Source organism: Melanerpes formicivorus, unplaced genomic scaffold (assembly GCF_026170545.1).
Source record: "Melanerpes formicivorus ecotype bairdi unplaced genomic scaffold, bMelFor1.0.p_v2 SCAF_29, whole genome shotgun sequence".
NCBI lineage: Eukaryota > Metazoa > Chordata > Aves > Piciformes > Picidae > Melanerpes > Melanerpes formicivorus.
The window spans coordinates 2,508,747-2,529,104 of record NW_027142381.1 but is presented as its reverse complement, the minus strand read 5'-3'; the positions used below and the strand labels follow the sequence as shown (position 1 = coordinate 2,529,104).

Here is a 20,358-nt window from a genome sequence, read left to right as displayed (position 1 = left end):
TGTGAGTTTAAGCTTTGGTCTGGGACCGGTTCTAGGTCCAGGTCTGGATTTGGATCTGGGATGGAGTCTGGGTCTGAGACTAGGTTTAGGCTTGGGTCTGGGTTTAAACTTGGGTCTGTATTTGGGTTTGTGTCAGCGACTGTGTCCAGGTTTGACACAAACCAGAACTTGAGTCTAGGGCTAGGATCGGGTCGGGGTTTGTATCTGAGACTGCGTCTAGGTCAAGGACTGGTGGGGCCCACGCCCTGCAGGCTGCCATTGCCCCTTTAAGAGGAGCCCGTCCCGCCGCGGCCGGGCGCGTGCGCGCAGCGCTGTGGAGCCCGCGGCGGGGGTCGCAGGTGAGAGGTCGGCAAGATGGCGGCGGAGGAGGCCTGAGGGGCGCGGGGGGCGGCAGCCGGAGATGTGGGCAGCCCTGAGGGGAGCGCGGCGGCCGCCGCCAGCCCTCCACAGGGGTCTGGCCAAGCCGGCCGGCCCGCGGAGCGTCCGCCAGCTGAAGGAGGCCGAGGAGGCCGCTCCGGTCTTCCAGTACGTGGGGAAGGCGGCGAAGCGGAAGGACCGCGTCTTCGTGTGGGGCTTCAGCTACTCGGGCGCCCTGGGCATCCCCAGCTTCGTGAAGCCGGACGCGGGCTGGAAGAGCCCGCGGCGCATCCAGCCCACGCCTTACCGACTGGAAACGGAGGAGAAGGTGGGCCCGGGGCGGGGGTGCCCCGGGGCGGGGGTGGCCCGGGGCGGGGGTGCCCCGGGGCGGGGGTGGCCCGGGGCGGGGGGGCCCGGGGCGGGGGTGGCCCGGGGCGGGGTGAGCTCAGCGCCGCTCCTCAGGCAGCCTCCGTGCGCCGCCTCGGGCCGGCCCGGTGCCTCTCGGCAGGGGCTGCCTTCCGCTCTGGAAGGCCTGGAGCACTCAGGGGTTTTAAAAAAGACTTCGCCATGGTTATTTTTTTCCAATCGATAACGCAGCATCAGGGAGATTTTTGGTAGCATACAAGTTGGAGAATTTATCTGTGTTTGTTTGCCAGAGCCCTGAGAGTGGGAGTGTGAACGGCTATCAGAGACATAGAGGCTGCTTTTCAGTGGCTTTCTTTATTAGAACAAACCTTTATTTAGAATAAACCAAACCAGGTTGGAAGAGACCTTCAAGATCATCGTGTCCAACCCATCAACCAATCCAACCCACCCAAACAGCTAACCCATGGCACCAAGCACCCCATCAAGTCTCCTCCTGAACATCTCCAATGATGGCAACTCCACCACCTCCCCAGGCAGCCCATTCCAATGGGCAATCACTCTCTCTGTATAGAACTTCTTCCTAACATCCAACCTGAACCTCCCCTGGTGCAGCCTGAGACTGTGTCCTCTTGTTCTGGTACTGGGTGCCTGGGAGAAGAGACCAACATCCCACCTGTCTACAACCTCCCTTCAGGTAGTTGCAGAGAGCAATAAGGTCTCCCCTGAGTCTCCTCTTCTCCAGGCTAAGCAACCCCAGCTCCCTCAGCCTCTCCTCATAGGGCTGTGTTCCAAACCCCTCACCAACTTTGTTGTTCTTCTCTGGACTCGTTCCAGCAAGTCAACCTCCTTCCTAAACTGAGGAGCCCAGAACTGGACACAGGACTCGAGGTGTGGCCTAACCAGTGCAGTGTACAGGGGCAGAATGACCTCCCTGCTCCTGCTGGCCACACTGTTCCTGATGCAGGCCAGGATGCCATTGGCCCTCTTGGCTGCCTGGGCACACTGCAGACTCATGTTCAGCCTACCATCGACCAGCACCCCGAGGTCCCTCTCTGGGGGTACTGGTCAATGGTGGGCTGAACATGAGCCTCAGTTTCTTGCCCAGATTGGAAACTTGTGTGTAAAAATCCTTTTGTTATCCTTTTGTCTGCGTGGTCCTGTTGTGCTCTGATGTCCAAAGAGGGTCAGAGCAAAAGGAGTGAAAAATGGGAGTGTTATTAGAAGCATCAAATCAGTAAGGTTGGGAAAGACCTCAAAGGTCATCCAATCCAACCTGTCACCCAGCACCTCATGACTGCTAAACCATGGCTCCATCTCTCAGTGTCTCTCTGTTTGCTGGGTGTTTTGCAATCGACTGCTGCTCAGCAGGGAGCTCTTCCTGCTGTGCTTGAGTGGGTCCAAAGTAATGCAGAATTAAAGATGTGTGTACGTGAAAACAAGGCTCTGAGAGAGAAACCTTGTGCTTGGCTTCATGCTGTTGTGCTTGTCTCTGATGAGAATGTTTCTGGTCACTTTTGCAAGATCCATACACCCCCTGAGTTTAGTCCTGTGCCCAGTTCTGGGCCCCTCAGTTTAAGAAGGACACTGAGACTCTTGAAGGTGTCCAGAGAAGGGCAACAAGGCTGGGGAGAGGTCTGGAGCACAGCCCTGTGAGGAGAGGCTGAGGGAGCTGGGGTTGTTTAGCCTGGAGAAGAAGAGGCTCAGGGGAGACCTTCTTGCTCTCTACAACTACCTGAAGGGAGGTTGTAGCCAGGAGGGGGTTGGTCTCTTCTCCCAGGCAACTAACACCAGAACAAGAGGACACAGTCTCAAGCTGTGCCAGGGGAGGTTTAGGCTGGAGGTGAGGAGAAAGTTCTTCCCAGAAAGAGTAGTTGGCCATTGGAATGTGCTGCCCAGAGAGGTGGTGGAGTCCCCATCCCTGGAGGTATTCAAGAGGGGATTGGATGTGGCACTTGGTGCCATGGTTTAGTAGTCATGAGGTGTGGGGTGACAGGTTGGACTTGATGATCTCTGAGGTCTTTTCCAACATTATTGGTTCTGTGATTCTATGATATTTGGATATAGCTTAGAATCACAGAATTGTCAGGGTTGGAAGGGACTGCAAGGATCATCCAGTTCCAACCCCCCTGCCATAGGCAGGAACACCTCCCACTAGATCAGATTGCTCAGGGCTTAATGAAGGATGAATGCTGATGGGCAGATGGCATGGGGTGGAACTTGCTTTGTACGTGAATGGTGTGGGGTTTGTTTGTCTTCAAAGATCTCCTCTGCTGCCTGTGGCTATGGATTCACTCTGCTGGCCTCTAACACCACAGACATCACCAAAGTGTGGGGCATGGGGCTCAACAAGGACTCCCAGCTGGGATTCCAGAGAAGCAGAAGAGATCAAGGTAAGAATGATGTGGGAAGGTTGGTGGCATGAAAAGGCATGACAAATGCCCAGGGGGCTTTGATGCAGAGTGTGAGGCTGTGCTTTGTTGCTTTCCTCTTCCTTTTCCTTAGAGAAGCCTCATTTATTGATATACTTGTTTATTAGGAAACTTACTTATTGATTTGTTTGAAACTTAGCTGTGGTTATGTGTGCTTTGTAAGGTCAAGGTGTCCATCCTCTCTCTGCACTGCACTTGCAGTAACTGAAAAGCTAAGCATTTCTTGTGCAGCTCTGTGTGTGTGTTGGTTAAGATGTTGCTTGGAATCTAGTTTGATAGTAGGCAGTGTGGTGGACTAGTGAATGGAACCATTTGGGCAAGAGGCTTCACTGCCTTCTCTTCCCTTTGCACCTATCATTTCCTTCCTCATGGAGATATTTTCTGTGTGGTCAGTGGATATTGTTTTTCCCCCATGTGTGTTTTATTTTCATTCCCAATTGCACTTTGAGGAAAAATCATGCTATTCATTCACTCTGCCTTGTACCAGGCTCTCAAACACATTTAAGGTGATAATCTCTATGCAGACTGAAGGAGTTGGGGCTGTTCAGTCTGCAGAAGAGAAGGCTCCGAGGTGACCTCATTGTGGCCTTCCAGTATCTGAAGGGGGCCTACAGGAAGGCTTAGAGAAGGACTTCTCAGGATCTCAGGTAGTGATAGGACTAGGGGGAATGGAATGAAGCTGGAGGTGGGGAGATTCAGGCTAGATGTGAGGAGAAGGTTCTTCCCCATGAGAGTGGTGAAACCCTGGAACGTGTTGTCCAGGGAGGTGGTCGAGGCCCTGTCCCTGGGGGTGTTTAAGAGCAGGCTGGATGAGGCTCTGAGCAATCTGATCTAGTGTAGGATGTCCCTGCCCATGGCAGGGGGGTTGGAACTAGATGATCCTTGTGGTCCCTTGCAACCCTGAATGAAACTATGAAACATAGAGTGTTTTGTCTTGGAAGGGACCCCCTCGAATGAGGTCTTGTCCAACCCTGGCACTTGGTGCCATGATCTAGCGGTCATGAGGTGTTGGGTGACAGGTTGGACTTGGTGATCTTTGAGGTCTTTTCCAACCTTGTTGATTCTATGATAACTCCCCCTGCAGTGACTAGTAATAGCCTGGAGTTTGCTCTCAGCTGAGAGCCTGCTGCAAAGCCCACTCCCTGGCCCAGGTTACCCAGAGAGGTGGTAGATGTCCCATCCCTGGAACCATCAGGTTGTTTGGGGCTCTGAGCAACCTGCTCTAGTTGCAGGTGTCCTTGCTGACTGCACAGGGCTTGGACTAGATGGCCTCTAAAGGTCCCTTCCAACCTAAACCATTTGATGATTTTTTTAGGGGACACATCCAGTTGGATCAGGTTGCTCAGGGCCCCATCAAGTTTGACCTTGAATGTCTCCACCTAAGACAGATCTGAAAGCCACCAACTCCCTTCCCTTGCAGAATGGCTATCTGTGATTGAAAACCATTCTCCAAGAACATGAACCCTGTGAAAAGCCATTGGTTTTTCCTCTCTGTAAGAGCATAATCTGTTAAGGTAGGGTGTATCTGATAGGAGCAAAAGATCAAATGTGGAGAGGCAGAAGACAGTGTCAGCTCCTGTGCAGAGTGGTGCAGTTTCTGGTGGTGGTGCTGCTGTGTGCCGCTGCTAGCACACTGGAGAGGTCTCCATGAAGTGCAGAATGAAGGCTCCCCAGAAGCTTCCCCTCACATCTGCTTCTAAAGGCTTCAGCTCTGAGTTCTGTACGTGCTGATGTCTCAGCAGTGTCTTGCCATTTTATTCTTTTTCCTCTGACCTGCAGTTTATTTGTGCCAGAGAATCCATGGCTGGGTTAAACAGATGTGTGGTTCAAGTAGGAGTGTTTGGGAGGATCTGTTGAAAGTGCAGTGCAGCTCAGTGGCATTGCTGCTGCTCCACCTCTACCTGTGGAGCTTTGGATTTCATGCAGAAACTCCAGCTGGTTTTAAGCCAAACTGCTAGTTTACTCTCACCCTCCTTTTCCTTAGCCACCCCATTGCCTCTTTGCTCCAGAATCCCTGTGATGAGTACCACAGGTTCCAGCAGCTTGTGTCACTTGGCTGGAAGGAGCAGAGAGAAAAGAAAAGGCTCTTTGCTACCACATCTCTTTAGACAGACACAAACTTTGCTGCCTTTCAGTTCCTGCTGTGTTGCACAGCAAACTCCCACTGTTTGCAAGCAGCCAGTCCTTGCACCAAGCAGTGCCTTGCTGTTAGAGGATATGTGGAGATTTGCTGGGGCTTTTTTAACTGCAGGCAGTGAGAACTAGTTACAGCACTGCTGCATGGGAGCAGAATACTGCTTTGGGTCTTCTGGGCTTTGATTTCACTTCTTGCAGTGGCTTGCTTTGATATCAGAGCTTTTTATCTCCCCTTAACCTTTTCCCTGGTAGTGATTTATGTTTTGCTGTTCTTTTTTTGCCCCCTCCCAGCTGACTGTCCCTGATTACATATTCTTTAAGTTACTGAGTCTTCTAGTACAGCCTGTCATTTTCTCCCCCAAACCTTAGATCTCTTATCCCCTGTGGAGCCAGGCTAGCTAATGTTTCTTGCATTCCTTTTTTTTCTGCAAGGGCCTTTAATCTACTCTTCTTTAAATATGAAGCCCTAAGACTTTTTTTCCCTTCACCTTTTGTGCTGCCTTTCTGTGATAGCTGCTATTGTACCTTGCTTGCAGTATCCTCAGTTGCACAGAGTGCTTAGTTTGGGCTTGGTGTTAAGCTCTCTAGTAATCCAGCCTTAGTCACCAAGGTGGTTGAACACATGGCTGAGAACCTCAGGTTCTCACTTCTGGCCACCTGGAGCTTTAATACCATTCAGCCCTAGGTATGGGGGGGTTTGATTAGGCAGAGATCTCTGGTGGCTTCAGGAAGCCCAGTGGCTTTGAACTCCATCCCTCTGATGAGTCCCAGTCAGCCCTTTGCTGTATCTTGGCCTTCTGAAAGATGTCTGCTTTTGTAATCAAAGAGAAGTGTGTGTGTGTGTGTGTGCAACAGGATTGGCAGATATGTGATCAGTTTGCTTTGTGGAAACTACTGACTTTGTAAACTTGTCTCCCTTCCTTCAGCTAAGGGCTACGAATATGTCTTGGAGCCATCTCCAGTGCCATTACCATTGGAGAAGCCACAGCAGACTCGAGTCCTGCAGGTGTCCTGTGGGAGAGCCCATTCCCTGGTCCTGACAGACAGAGAAGGAGGTATGCTATCACCTGTGCTGGTGACAAGGGACAGCTGACTCTGCATTCATTCAGAGCTCCAGAGAAGCTTGTCTTCTGCCCTTGAGAGCCAGACCCCAGTGGGCTGTCTGCACTGTGGTTGTGACTCAGGGAGCTGAAGGCCTTTTCTGGATCGCTCCCTGGAGGGCCAGCCCTGAGCTGGGTCCTGTGCCTTGAGCTCTGCTGGCTGAGGCTGTAAATGCTTTGGAAGCTTTGTCACTACAAGTGCTGCAAAATATGGTTTGTTTATGTAGCCCCAGGCCTTGCTGAAGTGCAGCCTGCTTGTCTTGCTCAGGCAGACGTGTTCTGTTCGGGATGGCTGTGCCAGTGCTCCTGTGCTGCTTTCCCCCTGGAGCCCCAGAGTGCTTCGTTTATGAAAGCAATTAATTAATGGGCCTCTGTACAGAAAAGCCTGCCTGTGAATTGGCTCTCCATGTCTCTGGGAATTCCTGCTGCAGTGGCTTCAGTGCTGCACTGAGCAATCCAGTGCTGCTTATCAGTGGGTGAGCTGGTTGGCTGTTGATTTAAGGCTCCTGTGGGAGTGCTGATCAGTTCCTGAGTCTCCTTGGCAACAGTGGGATGAACCAGGCAATTACTGAGAAGCAGCCAGTCAGCTCCAGGTACTGCTGCTCTGCCTGCAACACATCCCCAGGATGCTGGTGACAAAAATGGATTCAGTCACTTGAATTCAAGTGGACTTGGTCTGGAGGAAGCTTATGCCAGTTTTTACAGTACTACATTCCACCTTTCAGGCTGAGGCCTGCATGACAGTGTGTTGTGTAGCTGAGAGGAGGCTCTCAGGGGGTTGGACAGTAACAGACCCAGTGCATTTTGTCCTTGCTTTCCAGTTTTCACAATGGGGAACAATTCCTATGGGCAGTGTGGCCGGAACGTTGTTGAAGATGAAGTTTACAGGTGAGAATCCAGAGATCCTGGACTCCCTTAGTGTTGAAAACACAACTGCCTGAAAACAACCCTACAGAAAAGCCTGGAGGTGGGGAAAAAGCCTGGCAGGGCTGGGATTTAGGATGAAGGAAGCTGAGAACAGGCTTTTTATGCTGCAGGTGTCATATAAATGGCTTGGCTTTATAGCCAGGCTGGGCACTAGCACTTCTCAGACCACACTGACAAAAGACAGAATGATGTCAGCATGTGGCAGTCTCACAGGACATGGTGAGAAAACCCAGCCTGCCTAAATTGCTTGAGGTAATTGGTGTTGGTAGTTGGTCTTTCTCCCTTTCACCTCTTGGAGTGCAAGTGCTATTTCTGAGAGTGTCAGAAATGCCATTGACTGATGAAAGAGGCACCCTTTTGTTGAGGCTCTTTGCTGTAACTGCCTTTGAATCTGCAGTGCTTTTCCTTCACAGGCTTTTTGTGAGCCACACACCAAAGCATACTCTCAAAATGCTCTGGAAGGTAGTAGTGATGTAAGTGGATAGGGGGAACATAGTGAATTGCTGATCCCCTGGCAAGGCCTAGAAGAGATCTTGTTCCTTGCTCTCTCTGTTCCTTGCTCCCTCTGTGAGCCAGAAGATGTGGCCCACAGAGTGTAAGCAAAGAGCTGCAGTCTAGCTAGCTTTTCTTTGCCTTGATTCTGGAAGGTAAGTCATTGGAAAGTTCAGAATTCCTGGCTTGGTGAAAGAATGGCATGGATGTAACACCACACTGTGCTTAATCTGCAGGGAGGTGGTGTGTTTCTGTGGGTGCTGCAGTGCTGTCTGGTGTCTGCCCATTCTAGACTAAGGAATGTGTCTGAGGGTTGCTCCCACACCCAGTTCCCAAGAGAGGTGGTGCTTTAAAAGTGAGAGCTCTTCAGTAAGAGAATGCAAATCACTTTCCTTCTCTGTGCAGTAATTTTACAGTGGAGCTAGGCTCTTTGGATATGTAAGAGACACAGGAAAGAATCTCTGCTGTGATGGCAAAGTGGCTTTCAGTAAAGGCAGGTCAACCTTCCTGTTTTTCACTTCACTCCACTGAAATTCTGTGTTGCCTTTTCTCTTCTCGGTGGTTGGCTGGCTGGCTGCTGGTGTCCAGTGAAAGCTATGTCATTCATCAGCTGAAGGAGTTTGACAGCAGAGTTGTCCAGGTAAGAGGATCACCTGAGCTGAAGTCTAAAGGTGGGTTGAAGCCTGACTGAGCAGGTGAGCTCAGAGGGTGGTTATCCCTGGCAGGAGGATCAGCTCAATGCCAGTGCTGTCTCCTGGGGTCCATACTAGCTCTGTTCTGCTTAATGTTTTCACTGATGAGCTGGATGATGGAGCTGAGTGAACCCTCAGCAGGTTTGCAGATGACAAAGGCCTGGAGGAGTGGCTGATAGACCAGGTGATGGTGCTGCCATCCAGAGGCAGGAGAAATGGGCTGATGTGAACCAAGTTCAGCAAGGACAAGGATGCAGTGCTGCACCTGGGGAGGAACAGCCTCAGACACCACTGAGGCTTGGGGGCTGACCTGCTGGGAAGCAGCTCTGCAGAAAATGCCTGTTGACTTGCTGGAATATGTCCAGAGAAGGGCAGCAAAGCTGGGGAGGGGTCTGGAGCACAAACCCTATGAGGAGAGGCTGAGGGAGCTGGGGTTGCTTAGCCTGGAGAAGAGGAGGCCCAGGGCAGACCTTCTTGCTCTCTACAACTACCTGATGGGAGGTTGTAGCCAGGAGGGAGTTGGTCTCTTCTCCCAAGCAACCAGCACCAGAACAAGAGGACACAGTCTCATGCTGTGTCAGGGGAGGTTTAGGCTGGGTGTTAGGAAGACGTTCTTCTGGAAAGAGAGATTGGCCATTGGAATGTGCTGCCCAGGGAGGTGGTGGAGTCACCATCGCTGGAGGTGTTTAAGAAGAGCCTGGCTGAGGCACTTGGTGCCATGGTTTAGTTGATTAGATGGTGTTGGGTGATAGGTTGGACTTGATGATCTCAAAGGTCTTTTCCAACCTGGTGAATTCTATTATTCTATTCTGTTATTATTCCTGGTGGACACCAAGTTGCCCATGAGCCAGCAGCATGACCTTGCTGGAGAGAAGGCAAATAGAATCCTCAGCTGCATTAGGAAGAGTCTTGCCAGCAGGTCCAGGGAGGTGGTCCTTGCCTTCTGCTCAGCACTGGTGAGGCCACACTCAACATATTACAGTATAACTTAACTTAGGTTGGAAGAGACCTCGAGGATCATCGAGTCCAACCTATCAACACAGACCCCATGACTAGACCATGGCACCAAGTGCCACATCCAATCCCCTCTTGAACACCTCCAGGGACGGTGACTCCACCACCTCCCTGGGCAGCACATCCCAATGACGAACGACTCGCTCGGTGAAGAACTTTCTCCTCACCTCCAGCCTAAACCTCCCCTGGCACAGCTTGAGACTGTGTCCTCTTGTTCTGGTGCTGGTTGCCTGCGAGAAGAGACCAACCCCTTCCCGGCCACAACCACCCCTCAGGTAGTTGTAGAGGGCAATGAGGTCACCCCTGAGCCTTCTCTTCTCCAGGCTAAGCAACCCCAGCTCCCTCAGCCTCTCCTCACAGGGCTGTGTTCAAGGCCTCTCCCCAGCCTTGTTGCCCTTCTCTGGACACCTTCAAGAGTCTCAATGTCCTTCTTAAACTGAGGGGCCCAGAACTGGACACAGGACTCAAGGTGCAGCCTAACCAAAGCAGAGTACAGGGGCACAATGACCTCCCTGCTCCTGATGGCCACACTATTCCTAATGCAGGCCAGGATGCCATTGGCCCTCCTGGCCACCTGGGCACACTGCTGGCTCATATTCAGGTGGCTGTCAGTCAGCACCCCCAGGTCCCTCTCTGTTTGGCAGCTCTCAGCCACTCTGACCCCAGCCTGTAGCTCTGCCTGGGGTTGCCATGGCTAAAGTACAGCACCTGGCACTTGGACTTGTTGAATGCCATCCCACTGGACTCTGCCCATCTGTCCAGTCTGTCAAGGTCCCTCTGCAGAGCCTTTCTACCCTCTAACTGACCAACATCTGCCCCTAACTTGGTGTCATCTGCAAACTTGTGATGACTGACTCGACCCCCTCATCCAGATCATCAATGAAGGTGTTAAAGAGGACAGGGCCCAGCACTGATCCCTGGGGCACACCACTGGTGCCTGGCTGCCAGCTGGCTGTGGCACCATTCACCATAACTCTCTGGGCTCAGCCTCCAGCCAGTTCCTAACCCAGCACAGAGTGTAGTGGTCCAAGCCACGAGCTGACAGCTTAGCCAGCAGTTTGCTGTGGGGGATGGTGTCAAAGGCCTTGCTGAAGGGCCTTTGGGCTGCCTAGTACAAGAGAGGCATGGACATACTGCCACCAAGTCTGCAGGTGGCTGCAGTGCTTCCAGACACAGTTCTCTGCTATGTCTGTGCCACTGTAGCAGCGCTCTGTGGGCACACACTGCTGGTCCCTGCAGCATCCCAGAAGGCAAGGGTCATTCATTGAGGTCCACATGAGGAGGGTGTGCCATGGTACAGCTCAGTGATGTTTTGAATGAGGTTTGCAAACTGCTGTTTGGCTTTTTCATGCTTTTTGTGTGTCTGGGTTTTTTTCCAGGGGCTTCAGTAATTGGTACCTGTTGTACTTTGATGACAGCAGTGATGTGCTTAATATTCTTGGTAGTCACTCTTTTTAACTTGTGGAGTGAATCCCTTTTCATCTTTGGCTAATTTTTAATGTCTGCTTTTGAAGATCTTGGCATTCATTCATGCCAAGCCTGTGGCAGACATGATTGCTAGTTCAACATAAATGTCAGTTTGAGAACAGATGTGTTCCTGGAGCTCTTGCATGGCAGGCAATCAATGGCAGTCTGCAGCTGGCATTGAGAGCCATGTGGCAGCACTCTGTGAAGGGTGCTGCTTATTTACTCTGGGCTGCTTTGTTGTGTTGCACTGCTGAGTTGAGCTTTCTGTTAACTGGGCCTTGTTTTGGTTCTGAGAGCAAATCAGCTGCAGCATCACTTCCCACAAATAAAACTCTGCTGCTTTCTGTGCTGTCTCCTGCTGTTCTCAAGCCTACCCTGTCTGGTTGGGAGAGACAAGTCACAGTCTGAGCTGATGGGCATTGGAGAGGTTCACTGCTTGGCTTGTCTGCAGGCAGGGCTTTGTGTTTGATCCTGAAGACCTTTCCTGACCAGCTGTGACTTTGTGTTTGTGTGCAGGTTGTGTGTGGGCAGGACCACAGTCTGTTCAGAACCAAGAAAGGCACAGTCTATGCATGTGGATGGGGAGCTGATGGACAAACAGGTAGGAGCTCAGCTCAGCTTGCATTTCAGTGAATTGATGGCTACAGCAAGCTGTCCTGACTCAGAGCCTGTGATGTGTGTTTGTCATGCATGTCTGGACAGAAAGGGCCAGGTGCAGATGTTCAGCTACACTCTGTGTGAAGCACCTGAGACAAAGCACATCATTTAGGTTAGGCCACACCTTGAGTCCTGTGTCCAGTTCTGGGCCCCTCAACTTAAGAAGGATATTGAGGCTCTTGAATGTGTCCAGAGAAGGGCAATGAGGCTGGGGAGGGGTCTGGAGCACAGCCCTGTGAGGAGAGGCTGAGGGAGCTGGGGTTGTTCAGACTGGAGAAGAGGAGGCTCAGGGGAGACCTTCTTGCTGTCTACAACTACCTGAAGGGAGGTGTAGCCAGGAGAGGGGGTTGGTCTCTTCTCCCAGGCAAGCAGCACCAGAACAAGAGGACACAGTCTCAAGCTGTGCCAGGGGAGGTTTAGGCTGGAGGTGAGGAGAAAGTTCTTCCCAGAGAGAGTTGTTAGCCATTGGAATGTGCTGCCCAGGGAGGTGGTGGAGTCCCCATCCCTGGAGGTTTTCAAGAGGGGATTGGACATAGCACTTGGTGCCATGGTTTAGCCATGAGGTGTTAGGTGATAGGTTGGACTTGATGATCTTTGAGGTCTTTTCCAACCTTGTTGATTCTATGATTTGAAAGCAGCTTTGGGATGCCCTGCTGACAGTCCAGGCAGGCCAGCTGAGGAGAATCTGTCTAATGTTTATAGCTCGTGAAGGGATGTGGAAGTGGCATGAGAAGGTGAACTTCCTGCTTCTGTGCAGGCTTTGCCTTCCTGATTCTCTGGCTTCAGGATCTGTTTTGCTTCTTAGACTGCTTTTGAACTGACAAGAGACCTTTGGCAGCTATTGCTGTCACAGCATGGGATCTTTGGCCAGGCCCTTCTTCTGGTGGCTTCTGCTGTCAACTTCCTCACTGGTGTCCTCCAGGTGTGATTGTATGAAGTTGTTTTGTACTTCAGAGAGGTAACTTTGGCTGGCAGAGCTGGTGCCTGTGGTTGCTTGTCCATTGAAGCTGTTGATTAAGAGCTGTGGATGGAAGGTCAGGTTGTAACATGCCCAAATGCTCCTGGGTAGGTGTTAAAAGTGTATCTGGGGAAAAAAAATCCATCATCTTTCTACTTTTTTTTCCTTTCAGGTCTAGGACACTACAACATCACCAGTGTTCCTACTCAGCTACAGGGTGACATTGCTGGAGTAAACATCATCCAGGTCTCTTCCTACGGGGACTGTTGTCTGGCTGTCTCAGATGAAGGAGATGTCTTTGGCTGGGGAAATTCAGAGTACTTGCAGTTGGCATGTGTCACAGAAACCACGCAGGTCAGTTGGCCTGGGGGCCTGTTCTAACATGTTCCACTTCAGCTGTTGCACACAGTTAAAAATTGCCCACTCCTCCCTGCTCTGGGTTCTTCTGACAGCAGTGTAAATCAATACCCACTAACACCACTAGCAGGCTGGTTTTTGCCCATGCTTACAAAACCAATCTGTCTGAAATGCTTGTACAGCTTTAGGGTAGTGTGCTTGCCAGCTGTTGATAGGCAAAGACTTGTGACCTCACCTCAGTTCTAGTCTGTTGTAAAGGAAGACTACACCCTGTGTGCTCCTTGCATGGACTTTGCACCAAACTGAGGTGCAGCTTGAGTGCTTGTGCTGGTTGCAGGACAGGAATTAGTCATTTGGCTGAGAGAGAGTCTTGAGTGGTCCTGCTTTCAGCATGGTGCTGATCCAGGTTGGAAGTCCTTGCCAATCAGCCTGTATGTTGGTGAATTCTTCACCTGAGTCCTAAACAAATCCCAGTGCCTCACAGATAGAAGGTTTTTTGGGGCAAAAGTACAGTATTGACTTGGCCACAAGGATGATCAGAGGGCTGGAGCACCTCTCCTGTGAGGACAGACTGAAGGAGTTGGGGCTGTTCAGTCTGCAGAAGAGAAGGCTCCGAGGTGACCTCATTGTGGCCTTCCAGTATCTGAAGGGGGCTACAGGAAGGCTGGGGAGGGACTGCTCAGGATCTCAGGTAGTGATAGGACTAGGGGGAATGGAATGAAGCTGGAGGTGGGAAGATTCAGGCTAGATGTGGGGAGGAGGTTCTTCACCATGAGAGTGGTGAAGCCCTGGAATGGGTTGTCCAGGGAGGTGGTCGAGGCCCTGTCCCTGGGGGTGTTTAAGAGCAGGCTGGATGAGGCTCTATCCAGCCTGATCTAGTGAGGGGTGTCCCTGCCCATGGCAGGGGGATTGGAACTAGATGATCCTTGTGGTCCCTTCCAACTCTGAATGATACTATGATACTATGATTGTAGTACTCAGGTGAGTGGGCAGGTGGTCTCCTCTTGCAGTTAGCTTAGGAAGAAATGGAGGCAGGGAATGAATTAATACCTAAGCTGCTCTTGGCAGAGGGCTAAGGGCAGAGAGTTGCATTGTTTATGGCTTTAGTAAAATACCACAGGATCATAAAATTGTTTAGGTTGGACCAGACTTTTGAGTCCAATCATCAGCCCAGCACTGCCAGGTCACCACTAAACCATGTCCCTGTGTATCCTTCATGTGGGGTAATTACTGACACCCTTCAGGCCTGGTGGCAATGACCAGGCTAAACAGTGTGGTAGTTTCCTGGGTGGGTGCTTGAGGGTGGTCAGAGGGAGGCAGCTTTGTTGCCATGCCTGGAAGCTTTCCAGTGGGCACCTTCTCCCACTCTGTCCACTCTCAGCCTTAATGAATTAAGGTAGTTTCTTAACCCTTAGGGTTTGTGTTCACTCTGTCGTTTGGCCATGAAAGGTCGGTTGTGTCAGGGTTGTCTAGGTAAGGTATAACCAGAACTAGAGAACAAGTGACAGGTGTGTGTCTAGTTTGCAGTTTACCTTGTCTCTAACAGCTCTCCTGCAACCTCACACAGGTGAATGTTCCCAGACACCTGCCATTCAAGATTGGGAAGATAAAGGAGGCTGCCTGTGGAGGGACTGGCAACGTGGTGCTGACAGGTGAGTTTGCCTTCACAACCGTCATGCAGTAGGTGGATTGTGACATCCACCTCTAACATCCCACATGGAGCAAGCATCTTGTGTGCTGGGAACAGGAGAGTGCTGTGTGTTAGGAGCCTGAGAAATCTCTGGTTTAAGAATGCACATGGGGAGTTGTCACTAGCAGAGGGCATTGCTTCCAGTGTGGGCTTATGCAAACTGGAACAAGAGCCTGCTTGCTGCTCGTGGCTCTGATCTTGTCTGCTGATCACACAGGCCATAGGAGGCCTGCAATGAAGATGGATGTATGAAGTAAAGCAGCACCTGAGAGCAAAAAAGAACCCTTTAGACTCAATATAAATCTGACATGTGAGTAGATCTTGATAAAGTAGGCTGGACAAGTAGAGAGTTGTGAGAGCAGTGCAGCTCTGCAGCAGGCGTCTTGCTGAATGCTGCTTTGGATTGCCGGTGGCTAAGGGAGCACAGCTTGAAAGCCACCAAGTAAAGGAATGAAGGAGAGGATTGTACAGCTCCAGTGGAGGATCATCTCATACACACAATATGGGGGTTGGGATGACAAGAGATTTGAGCTAGTCTGAAGGGAGCAGAGCTAGCAGGCAGAACAACTTCCCCTGTCTTGTGCCATCCAACTGCTGCCATTCCCAGGCGCCCGGGAGAAGGCAGAACGCCAGGCCAGGGTGACCAGCCTCCTGCTGGTGTGGCTGTGCCTCAAAGGGAAAAGCTGTGACAGTAAAACACTCCACCTCTGCCCCTTCAGTCAGTAAGCTCAAGGATTTTATCCAGCCCACACTGTGCTGGCATTGTTGTGCTTGTTCTGCTTGCTAGCCAAAAGGTGCTAGACTGCTCTGGGAGAAAGGAAAATCTCCCTTTGGATCCCATTAACTGTGGGTCACGGCATGAAGTTTCCCAGGCACAGACTGTCTTACAGAATGTGTTCTTATTGAAATGCAGAAGAAGGAAATGTTTTTGTCTGGGGCTATGGAATTCTTGGGAAAGGACCAAACCTAATAGAGACAGCAGTGCCAGAGATGATCCCACCCAGCCTCTTTGGCCGCTCAGACTTCAATCCGGACGTCCGCGTTGCTCACGTTCGCTGTGGACTCAGCCACTTTGCTGCCCTTACAAGTAAGTTTCTGGGCCTGCTGCTGTGGAGAAGATTCTGGGTTTGATTTCCTGGTACAGCATCAGTCATTCAGTTCCACTTTAAACCCATCAGGAATTGGTGTGGCAGATGAACAAACGACACCAGCCTAAGTTGGCGCTAGGTGTCGAGGCTTCGTGGCTCTTCTGACCTGCCTGAGTTAGCAGCCCGGGGTGGGAGGGCTTACACCACACACCTGCAGTGGTGCTCTGGTGTGTTCAGCTGATGCCTTTCAGGGAAGTTGTGAATTTCAGAGACGTTTCACAATGGGCAGCAGAGGGCAGCAGCGCAGAAAATCCGGCGACTGGGGCCTGAAAGTCAGAGGTTGCCGATGGACCGAGCGCCTTGGCACCTCGCTCCTCCTTGGGGAAGTGGTATGCACGACACTAGCAGTCTGGTTGCAGGGTCCTTTACCTGGCAGTCAGGAAATGTTAGAGGCCCTCTTTTGGTTGTCTCTGCTGTGGGGCTGATCTGAACACTTGGGATTTCCATGTTTTACTGAGGAGCTTTGTTGAAGACAAGTTTACTTTCTTTTCCCAAGCTGTCATTTGAAGGCCACTTCTGTTCAGGCAGCTGAGTTACCAGTCCCCAGGTGACAGCCTGGGACAGATTCACTGCTTTACTTGCATGCTTTGCTGTGCTGATCATTGATGTGGGTCAGCTGTAATTGTCTGACTTCCAGTGCAGTGATTCACTTCACCACAAATGATTCCCTGGAATCTCTCCTGCTGAACTCTTTCTTCAAATCCCAAAGCAAGAGCTGTAAGGGAGGGAAGCAGAGGTTTGTCCCCAGAACTTGCTGCTTGTCCTGCTGGTTAGGCATCATTTTCCCCAAGCACAAGTCCATTTGTTGTCCTTGGAACTAAACTTGGTGGCTTTCATACTGCCTGTGTAACCCTGTGTGCTCCCAGAAGCACTGCAGCCACACTTGCCAGCACCACAGATAAAATTCTCCCTTTTTGATGGCTCTGCCCTATTGTCTTCTTTTGTTTTGCCCTCTATAGACAGAGGAGAACTCTTTGTATGGGGCAAGAATCTAAGAGGCTGCCTGGGAACTGGAAGGATGGAAGACCACTATTTCCCATGGAGGGTAAGGCTGGTGTTATTAAGGCCAAGAGTATATTCTTTAGTCTTTGCTATCCTGAGGGCAAGCAGCACCATTTGCTTTGTAGTTTGGCTGAGTGCTTTTCAAAGAGATTGAAGCCTCAGATGATTGTAGAACTGCTTTGATTTCCAGAGGTCCTTGTGTAGCCCACTAAGAGGTGGAAGTATCCAGTAAAAACTTTTTAGTCTGCTATTTCAGTCTCAGTTTCAGATCTCAAAGAAGCATCTGGTGCTGTGCCATCACAGCTGAGCATTTCTTGTCTCCCTCCTCTCCAGTCTTATACCTGCTGCCCCTTGCTGCTCCTTCCCTCCCCTTCTCACCTGCACCTCACTTTTGCACTGCAGAGAGCACCAGCAGTGCTGCTCACCTGTGGCCCAGCAGACTTGCATTGCACATGGAAATGTTTTGCTTGTGGAGGTTGGGTGTAGGGGCAGCAGGTCCACATAGCTGTGGGCTTCCTTCCCCTGCTCCTCTTCCAAGTCAAGCAGTTGTGGTGGTGGGTCACTGGGCTCCTTGTGTAGTTACAGTAGGAGAGCCTTAGCCACTGAACTGTTTTGATAGCTGTTTTGCAGCACTTCCAGTTCCCCTCCCTTCCCTTGGATGGCTCTGAGAGCCAGACTCTGGGGGTGTAGAAGAGTCTTTGGCTCTGGAGTTCAGCACTCAGCCTAGCAGATGTTCCCAGTCTCCATGAAGGCCAAGCAGGAGAGGAGGGAGGCAAAGTGGACCACCCTGGAGTCCCTTCCTGTCTGTGTGAACTTGCAGTGGATGGGTTTCTTTAGCATGATTTCTCTTCCTTCTAAAAACCAACAAAACCCACCAGATCTGGAGCACTTGCCTGCAATCACACTGCTGTGGCTGAGAGGGCTTTCTGAATCCACCAAGTGTGGCTTGTCCAGGTTTCCCTACCACCACCACAGCAACGTACCAGAGCAAGGGCAGTTACCAGGATACTCTGTGTGACCTCCTACCCTAGAGTGAGTTACCTCCTCCCCCTTAGCTCTGAGGAAAACCTTGCATCTGTCACTTCTGCTTTCCTGGAGCTTGAAGTCCCCTTCAAGTGAATGAGCTGTGACCACTAGAGAGTGAGCTGGGTCTGCTTAGCACCAAAGCAAAATCTGCCTTGGGCAGAGTTGAACTTTTGCCTCGCTCCAGTCTGTGCTGGTGAGAGGAGAGGCAAACCCTGATGGTGCTTGGGCAGCTCTTCCTCTGCTGCCTGGATTCTGCCCTGTCTGCTGCTGAGCAGATGGGCTGAGGCTGCCTCCTCAGTCTGGTCTGTCCTTCCAAAGGTTTCTGTGCCTCTGTGGAGGGAGAAGGAGAACATTTCACAGCTCCCTGCACCAGTGTGTCTGGTGCTGAGTCTTGCTTCCTCTGGGTTTTCAGGATGGCACTTTCCTTGGTACAAGTCCCTGTGAAACCAACTGGTGTGCCAAGCAGCAGGAGCATGAGATGAGAAGTGGGAAGTACAGTGGCCAAGTTCCAGCTTGAGCAGTAACCTCCTCCTGTGTGTCTGTTGCAGGTGACTGTCCCTGGTGAGGTGGTGGATGTTGCCTGTGGAGTTGACCACATGGTGAGCATGGTGAAGTCTTTCACCTAGTTACTGTTGCTGGGACCTGGTGCCAAGCCTTTTGGAAAGGAAGACTCCTGTGAAGCCAAGCAAGAAGTGACTGAGCAGAGGTGGCCATGGCAGTGCCTGGGGGTGCTGTCGGCTCCGGCCTGGCTGCAGGAAGTGTTCCCTAAGGAGAGAGGAAATGCAGGGAGTGCTCTGGCTGCTTCATGATGAGCTCCCAGAGAGTCTGTGGCCCAGCCCACAGCTGCTGAGCCTCTCTGCCTGAGGCTGAAGAGTATCTCCCTCAGGGAAGATGTGCTGGAGATCTCCTCTTGTGCCAAGGACACTTCCTCATGAACGCTTGCCCTGTCACCGGCTCCGAGGTGTCGGTGTTGGGCTGGGCCAGACTGTTCCCAAGGGAAAGCTCTCTTTTGTTAGCTAATCATTTTGAATATGGAAGAAGTCATGCTCTCTGCTGTCCAGCACAGCTGTCCTCAGTGCCCACCACCAGCTGCACTCTGCCCAGGCTGCTATTGAGCAGAAGCTGGATGCACAGCCAGGGGCCTGAGCGTGCTCTTAGGCCAGGCTGTGGCTGGCTGCTAGGTGGACTCTTAAGGACTGAACATGTTCCTTAAGCTGTAAGAGGAGGTGTTTGCAGGGGGAGAGTGCTGTTAGATCAGCCAGTGGGGAAAGGCAGATCAAGGACAGGCTCTGCTGCTGTGGAGGGGTGGCTGATGGTGACAGGAGCCAGCCCAGCCTGTTAGTGGAGGTAGCTTCATTACCAGTCTCCCTCAGATACCTGCAGGGTGGGTGCTCAGGCAGTGGGCATGGGCAGCACTCAGCTGCTCACTAAGTGCTTTTGCCTTTCTGTGCTGATCACAACCCCCTGCCTAGGATTTTCTGGGGACTCCCTGCACTCTTTCTGTCTTCAGGGAGTGTGGTGGCTCTTAGCTGCTGAGAGGTCTTAAATGAGCCAGGCTTTTCAGTAGCACCTAGCAGGGCAGGGAGGTCTTGATGGGCAAGAAGCACAACCTTGTTCCTTGGTACCAGAGAAGCTGTGGTATGTTTAGGACACAGCAGGCTTGTGGAGATGGGGTGCAGCAGCTGTATGTGCCTGTAGCAGGCACACATCTCACACCACCCTGTGGGAAACTCTCCTGGGCACTACTCCAGGCACAGCTGTGTCATTTCTTTGTGTGAGATATTTCTGCTCTGTGTTATTTTGGGAAGCTCTAAGTTCATACCTTTCTAATAAAGTGATTCAAAAACCTTTGTTGGTAGTAATGGAATAGTCTTGAGGTTGAACTTTCACACCTGAGCTGCTCTGTCCTGCACTCTGCATTTAAACTTCAGGTGTTTCAGCTGGCAGTGATGGGACAGGAGAGCTCTCCTGCCAGCTAGGACACCTCTGCACCTGCAGCAGGGTAGGCAGGCAGCACCTCCACTGGCCCAGGGGACAGCAGGTATGTGCATTTTGGCTCCAGTAGCTGAAGTTCTCTGTCACATCCCTGTAATTACCAGAAGTTGGTGGTGGGGGGAGTAAACTCTCTCTTGATGAACTAAAGGGCTTAAAGGAGTCATTGTCCCAGTCTACTCAATGCTTGTCAGGCCCCAGCTGGAGCCCTGCCTGCAGACAGGCTGGAAAGTGTCCAGAGAAGGGCCAGGAGCTAGAGGACTGTAAGCCCTCTGCCATGTGAGGAAAGGCTGAGAGAGGTGGGTGGGTTCAGCCTTGTGTAGAGAAGGCTTAGGGTGAGACCTTGTTGCCATGGACCAGTGCATGAAGGGTGGCTACCAGGGTGATGAGGACTCCCTTTTCACAAGGAGTCCCAGGGAAAAGACAAGTGGTGAGGGGGAGAAGTTACTGCTGGGGAGATTCCCATTGGACTCCAGAAGAAAATGTCTCACCATAAGAGCAGTCAGACAGAATCCTCCCAAGGGAAGTTGTGGATTCCTCTACCTCCA

At 51.5% G+C, this 20,358-nt stretch overlaps 1 protein-coding gene across 2 annotated transcripts; it reads left to right on the top strand.

Moving 5' to 3' along the window:
- The first annotated feature begins 341 nt into the window (after positions 1-341).
- RCC1L (RCC1 like) lies at positions 342-19,666 on the top strand. Of its 2 annotated transcripts, XM_068154439.1 has the most exons (11): positions 342-685; positions 2,984-3,113; positions 6,215-6,343; positions 7,210-7,276; positions 8,396-8,447; positions 11,497-11,581; positions 12,768-12,949; positions 14,520-14,604; positions 15,556-15,729; positions 16,750-16,835; positions 18,367-19,666. In XM_068154439.1, the coding sequence occupies exons 1-11, from the start codon at positions 401-403 to the stop codon at positions 18,442-18,444; spliced, it is 1,353 nt and encodes a 450-aa protein (XP_068010540.1). In that variant the 5' UTR covers positions 342-400; the 3' UTR covers positions 18,445-19,666. The 2 variants fall into 2 exon arrangements, with proteins under 2 accessions (XP_068010540.1, XP_068010541.1); XM_068154440.1 differs by lacking the exon at positions 15,556-15,729.
- The last annotated feature ends 692 nt before the right edge of the window (positions 19,667-20,358 follow it).

What these genes read in the sequence shown, in the direction of transcription:
- RCC1L (XM_068154439.1), top strand. Translation starts at nt 401, where the DNA reads ATGTGGGCAGCCCTGAGGGGAGCGCGGCGGCCGCCGCCAGCCCTCCAC. An exon ending in GACTGGAAACGGAGGAGAAG is followed by an intron (nt 686 to 2,983) that starts GTGGGCCCGGGG and finishes TTGTCTTCAAAG; the next exon opens with ATCTCCTCTGCTGCCTGTGG. An exon ending in GGGAGCTGATGGACAAACAG is followed by an intron (nt 11,582 to 12,767) that starts GTAGGAGCTCAG and finishes TTTTCCTTTCAG; the next exon opens with GTCTAGGACACTACAACATC.